Source organism: Octopus bimaculoides, chromosome 4, assembly GCF_046866305.1.
Source record: "Octopus bimaculoides isolate indiv1 chromosome 4, ASM4686630v1, whole genome shotgun sequence".
In the NCBI taxonomy this organism is placed as follows: Eukaryota; Metazoa; Mollusca; class Cephalopoda; order Octopoda; family Octopodidae; genus Octopus; species Octopus bimaculoides.
The window spans coordinates 126,016,835-126,024,334 of NC_142931.1; the positions used below are offsets into that span (position 1 = coordinate 126,016,835).

General features: G+C 36.8%; 1 protein-coding gene across 4 annotated transcripts in view; it reads left to right on the top strand.

The window, feature by feature from the left end:
• Positions 1–7,500, top strand: part of LOC106871861 (transcription factor GATA-4) — a 64,708-nt gene that overhangs the window by 42,089 nt on the left and 15,119 nt on the right. For 3 of the 4 annotated variants that reach the window (XR_001409706.2, XM_014918596.3, XM_014918594.3), the window contains exons 3-4: positions 4,422–4,633; positions 6,809–6,949. Coding sequence is in view for 3 of the 4 variants with exons in the window: in XM_014918596.3 (XP_014774082.2) it covers positions 4,422–4,633; positions 6,809–6,949 (353 nt within the window). In the remaining variant the exon portion in view is untranslated. The remainder of the gene's footprint in view (positions 1–4,421; positions 4,634–6,808; positions 6,950–7,500) is intronic. The other variant, XM_014918595.3, reaches the window with a different exon arrangement.

The window sequence follows — 7,500 nt, forward strand, 5'->3', positions numbered from 1 at the left end:
CTGCTCTTGTATTTAGCTTCGCTACTTGCGCCAAATATTTATATTAATATATCAAACACACATACACACATACACATAATACACACACGCATGCACACGCACCAACAAGAGCATTGACACACACACAAATAACACACACGCACACAGGGCACCCACAAAGAAACACAAGAGTTAGCGTATCTCCTTGTATGTGTAATACAAACACAAAATACGTTACTAGGGTGACCTTTATATAATCTAGCGCCACCCGGTGTGATGTTGTGCAGGGGTGCCATTGTTGGCAAAACAAAACTAACCCAGCCCACATCCAACCAACGTAACACTTCACACTAGAGCTCCGTAAGCTTGCTATTCACTGGCATGTCTGTTCGTCCGTCCGTCCGTCCGTCTATCCGTCTGTCTGTCTATCTGTTTATTAACACTGTTAGATTGGGCCAAATGGCTTCTATTTTATTATATACATCATCGGCACAAATATTTACCAACATGTTTTATACAACACGTCAACTCAGGACCGTAGCTTATAAAATAGGGAAGGAAAATAAGCAACAGAACATATATATATATATATATATATATATATATATATACATATATATATATATATACACGCGCTCGCACACATACGCTTATATATACACATATAGACATATATGTATGTGTGTTTGGCATCATCATCATCATCATCATCATCAGTGCCAACAATAATACGGCAGAAAGAAATTATAAAAGCAAGAACTAAACAACAATGCAAACGAAATTAATGATTTAAAAGAAAAAGAAAAACAACACCACGAAAGCACAAAACAAAAGGCTACATTAAGGTATCCGATATACAACAGGTTTTCTTATCTGTGAATTCTGTGTTTCTAATTTCATTTGAAACAAAACACGTCAGCTTAACTCATATGAAAGCTAGCACATACAGATTCACACACACATGTACACATACGCACACACACACACACACACAAACACACACACAAATTCACGCGCGCACGCACACACACACACACTCGGGTTCAGGTCGATGCTTGCAATGTACAATCAAGACGCATCCAATAATACTTACAAACAACAATCAAGCTTACACAAACAAATGCACACAGTAATTATGTACATGCAGACCCATTAGATACGTCAATACGTATACAGTAATGCTTCGATATACGAGTTAAAAACTCGTAAAACAGAGCAATAATTATCCATAGTAGCAACGAAACTTTATGCCGTCATTTCGCTCTGCCGCTGTGTAGATGTCTCACAAACAGTATTGCCACATGTTACGACATTGCCACATGTTGCGATATTGCCACACACACACATATAATGGCTGTTTAACCTTTTTATATTTATTATAAAATGTAACTCGTAAAACGGGGCATCGTAAAGCAGGTCCTCGTAAAATGAGGTATTACTATATATTTATAGCATTTTTCGATGGCCAGATAACTGAAGAGATGGCGGCGTGGGTTCCCGCTCCGACATCCGAAACTCGGAGTTTTATCATGGCTACCGAATAATTGTCATATATTATATACACACACACACACATATATATATATATATTGTATATATATTGTATGTTTGCCTAAACTCTCTCCGCATGTATGTATACATATGTATCACACACGCATGTGTGCGTATTATGTGTGTGTTGGGAGAGATGTCTTTATTTTTGTGCTATATGTAAATATAAATACATTGGGGTATATAATGTGTGTGTACATATACATATGTGCGTGCGTATACATATACATATGTGCGTGCGTATACATATATATATATATATATGATGTTTATATAAATATATGTATATATAGATAAATGTATGTGTGTATACGCTCTCATATACACATATACACACGTACCAACATATAAATGAACAAAAACATTACACACCTATGTACGATTCTAACCCGTTGACACATACTTTATACACAGTTGAAATGACAACATACATGCATAGCCATATACGCAAACACGTGCAGTCAGACACGCATACATCTTCCTCCATCACACACACACACACACACACGAATGCAAACATAAACTTTGCAATAGTTGTAAATCATTCCCCTTCATATCATGTCACGAAAATTGAGGGAGGTCTTGAGCCCGTTTTCTCTCCTCTTTCGTTTGCAATGGAATAATGAACCCGTCACACTTAGCCTATCCAATATCAACTTTACTTAAAGCGCGTAAACACAACCACACAAGGTGTAGATACTACTACTACTACTACTACTACTACTACTACTACTACTACTACTACTACTGCTGCTGCTACTACTACTGATGATGATGATGATGATGATGATGATGATGAGGATGACGATGATGATGATGATGATGATCGTTTCAAATTTTTGAGCAAAACCATCAGTTTGGGGAAAGAAGAATTGACGATGACATTGACCCTAGTACTTCACTGGTACTTTATCTTATCGACCCCAGAAGTTACGAAAGGTAATGTTGACCTCAGCAGGATTTGAACTCAGAACGTAAAGCGCCGGATGAAATGCTGCTAAGCGTTTTGTCTAGCACGATCATAGTTCGCGCCATTTGTCGCAGTAATAATAACTGTTTCTAATATAGACATAAGGCTTGAATTTTGAGGGATGGGGACTTACTTGACTGGTACTTTATTGCCTCGATCCCGAAAGGATGTAAGTGTTTTTAAAAATAATATAACAAGTTGTATAATGTAGTATAGTGTACACTTTGATATTTTCCTTGGTGATCACTGCTGACGAAAGGTTCAGCGTTAAGAGCAACTTATTATAATGATGTTTCTGCAGCGATATGTATATATGTAATAGATGAGTAAAGAACCCATCCTTACATCACTCTGCCTTATTCACGAAGGCGATGAGAAACACTCATACCGTTACGAATGGCAGCTGCTGAGCTGCATGAAATAATAAGTAAACCACTTCATAAAGTATAAAGTGTAAACCACAGAGAATGAGGAACAGAGAGAGAGAATGAGAAAGAGGGAGAGAGAGAGAGAGAGAGAGAGAGTAAGAGAGAAAGAATGGGATGGACAAACATAAAGGAAATGTCACTGATTGGCGGACAAGTTTGCTTTTTCTAATCTAACACCTTTGACGGATCTGCTTAATTTCTCTCTGTCTCTGTCTGTCTGTCTGTCTCTCTCTCTCTCTCTCTCTCTCTCTCTCTCTCTTTCTCTCCCACTCTATCTATCTATCTATCTATACATACATACATACATACATACATACATGCATACATACATACATATTCATATGCATAATCATATCCGGTCATACACATACACTTAGCGATATACATTTACATATACCCACACATATGCAGAAATTGTGTGTGTGTGTAAATATACGTACCTAGCCACACACTTATATAATGTTACATAAAGTCGGAGGACTGTCAATCGACTTTAATAGTCTCACACTTGAGCCGCTTACGACATGGAGTTAACCTTTATAAAATCGACATTTTGATCAACTCATGAGCTTTGTTATTTGCAATTCAATACAATCAATAAGGCGTATGTATTTCAAAGATGACCTTTTATATTTCACAATTGGCCCACTGCTACTTTTCTTTATTTTTTTTATTTTTTTTTTGTGTTTTTCGTTTCGTTTCCCAGGCGTCCTTCAAACCATCGTCACGTGTCAGCTATTTTGAACTTTTTATTAATTTACTCCAATGTTATGGATAGGAACAGTTCTGACACTGATTGTTGGTGACGTTTATATTCATCAGTCCCATGTAAACCCTAGTGGAACAGATGACCTAATCATCAACGTCTTTCCAATCATAACCATATCCCGTCATTACATATCGTCTATCGAACTGGCATCGAACTGACGTCGAACTGGCAGAATCGTTAGCACGCCGGCTAAAACGTTCAAATCCCACCGAGGTCGACATTCCCTTTCATCCTTTTGGGTCAATAAAATAAGAACCACTGGGGTCAATGTAATCGACTAAATCTCCCCATTAAATTTCCAGTTTTATGTTTATAACAGAAAGAATTATTTATCGTGTATCAACGACTGAAAGGGCTGGGTGTCATTTGAAGATATAGCTGTTCTTTTTTTACCAAACAGAACGATTTCATAAAGATTTCTGTAGGCTAAAATTCATGATAAAAGACGGTCTGTCATCATCTCTTTTACTCTTTTACTTGTTTCAGTCATTTGACTGCGGCCATGCTGGAGCACCGCCTTTAGTCGAGCAAATCGACCCCGGGACTTATTCTTTGTAAGCCTATAGTACTTATTCTATCGGTTTCCTTTTGCCGAACCGCTAAGTTACGGGGACGTAATATAGTTAAGAAACTGAGGAGTTTTAGGAACGCTTGATTATCATAATCCTCGACCCACGAATACGAAGTTTTTAATATGTTTTTATTTATTTATTCCCTATTTCAGATGGAGATTATTTTGCTGACATGGAAGGTCGAGAATGTGTCAACTGCGGGGCAATTTCTACTCCTCTTTGGCGCCGTGACGGAACTGGACATTATCTGTGCAATGCTTGTGGACTCTACCATAAAATGAATGGCATCAACCGACCCCTGATCAAACCCCAGCGGCGATTGGTAAGGGACACAACTCTACCATACAGTGCAAGTCTGCAATCGGTAATTAGGTCCTACAGTATAACGTAATATCTGTCTGTATATTGTTTGTTGTTGTTGATGTTATTTATTCTTGTGAATGTTGTCTGTAATTTCTCATGTATTTTATTTTATCTGTCATCTTTTACTTATTCCAGTCACTAGACTGCAGTCACGTTGGGGCACCACCTTAAAGGGTTAAACCGAACAAATAGACCCCAGTACATTTTTTTTCTCGTCAAAGCTTATTCTATAGGTTTCTTTTTGCCGAAATGCTTCAGCGATGTGTACAAAGCAACACCGATTATCGAGTGATGATGAGGGCCAAACGCAAGCCCTATGTATGTGTATATATATATATATATATTTATATATATATATATCGTTTGGGGATTGGTTTGCAAAATTCTTTATGTGAGTTCGTACGTTGAAGCATATTCTGTTGTGTCTATGTCTGGGGTGGGTAATTCTCTTTTAGTGCCTTATAATTTAACACAGTCAGCGGTAAAATTTCCAAACATTTACTTATTTATTTTTCTAAAATTTTCGTTGCGTCTTGCAACCTTTTCAACAACTATTGAGAAGATTTTAGAAAAATGAATAAGTAAATGAGTGGAAATTTTACCGGTGAGTGTGTTAACTTATAAGTCACTAAAAGAGAATGACGCTCCCCAGACACAACAGTATGTATATATATATATATATATATATATATATATATATATATATATATATATATATATATATATATATATATATATATATATATATATATATATATATATTAAATAAGAGCTTTGACGCTAAATCCATTATATTAAAGTTTATTACCTATGTATACATTTCTGCATAAGGTTAAATTCAACTCTTAATTCAAGTTAAATAAGTAAATTCCCTAACACATCCTCCTCAGGGTTAAAAAGTATATATATATTGTTAACGATGATGAAAGAAAATGGAGAATGATGGATGTATAAATAATTTATTTGTATTATATAATAAGGTCAAAAGTTTTTTTATAAAAACAAAACAAATAAATTATAAATCATAAAGCTTATGTGGCTTGGAAGTAAATTTCTTATTACACAACCATGCCTGCTTATCTTTTTGAGTCCTCGATATCTTTTGGTTTTCGATTTTTGTTCGATAGATTAAAGAATCAGAGTAAAGAATAAAGGTTGCTCTCTGGGGTAAAAACAGAAAGTGAGATCAATTCTCTAAGGGAAAGTAACTCTTTCTCTAAACTTAAATTGCAACACTAATGACTTTGGGGGAAGCAATATATTCTTAATCTGTTGTCTGAAGCAAATAGACCTTATATTACTTACTAGCTGACTAACTGTTATCTTTAAAAGCGAAAGATCAGGAATTAAATCCATTTATCACAATATTATGCGGTTTAAAGACATGCAAGCCAGGCAAAATCTGGATATCATAGAAGATGACATTTTTAGTGTTTAGTTTCTTCCCTTCCCGTTTCAGAGTTCAGATAGCACCGCTGTCAATTTTACCTTTTCATCATTCTAGTAGTAAAAAAAATTAATGTTCTTTCTCAAGTCTCTTAGTGTCAGTTTCCTGGTTTCCACGGGGTATATATTCCCCACCTGGACGGGACGCCGGTCCGTCGCAGGATTACTCATTTTTGCCAGCTGAGTGGATTGGAGCAAGGTGGAAACTAAATGTTTCGCTGAAGGCCACAACGTGTTACCCTGTCCAGGAATCGAAACCACAATTTAAGATCATGTGTCCAACACCCCTAACCACTAAGCCAGGTGCCTCTACAGACTAGTAGTATCGGTATAAAAATCAATACAGCATAAGACCTTGTAATATTTAGTTATGGTCCTTGACGTTCTGAGATCAAGACCCACCTCAGTCGAATCAAATGTCGGATTTCTGTGTGTAGCCTTCATAGTAATCATTGGATATATATCCGTTCGCTTACGCTTGGAGTTCAAAATAGTCTAGTCAAAGTGATGCATAAAAGAATAATGGAACATTCGTTTTCAGAATAACAGAATAAGAAAGGGGAACATACCGTTGAAGGACTGTTCGGATTTTATGGGAGTTTTCGATTTAGCTACATTTTTCGATTTCCTCGTCTGAAAACAAGGGCCATTACTTAGAGATAGATAAGATAACTATAAGAACCTAATAATTATCAAATACGAGTAAGAAATCATGGACTAATGGAACTAGGTATTTCCGTTTCAGTCGGGCTCCAGAAGAGCAGGACTTTCCTGCGCCAATTGTCACACATCAACCACAACCCTCTGGCGACGTAACAACGAAGGAGAACCTGTGTGCAATGCCTGCGGACTATACTTTAAATTACATGGGGTAAGTACCACACTCTTTCTCTGTCTCTCTGTCTCTCACTCATTCTCTCTTTCCTCTCCCCTCTCTCTCTCTCTTCTTTCTCTTTCTCTTTCTTTTTCTTTCTTTCTCGACTTCTTTTACGTATGTGCATGTACCCATGTCCCTGCGTGTTTGTATGTTATAAATGTGTATATACACATACAAAAATATACACTCTAATAGGTAAAACACACGCATACATATACATGTTTGCATATTTATATACATATATATGTGTGTGTTCCTTTCAGTTGAAGAGCGTAGGCTCGAAACGTTAAAGACCTTATTCCTGAGCGTTATACTAATACATCCATTTGTTGTTTACACCACCTGTCTTCGTCTGTTGTTTTTTTCGTAAATTCTCCCACTCTCTGAGTGGTTGGCGTTAGGAAGGCCATCCAGCTGTAGAAACTCTGCCAAATTTAGATTGGAGCCTGGGTTGCCATCCGGTTTCACCAGTCCTCAGTCAAATCGTCCAACCCATGCTAGCATGGAAAGCGGACGTTAAACGATGATGATGATGATGATGATGA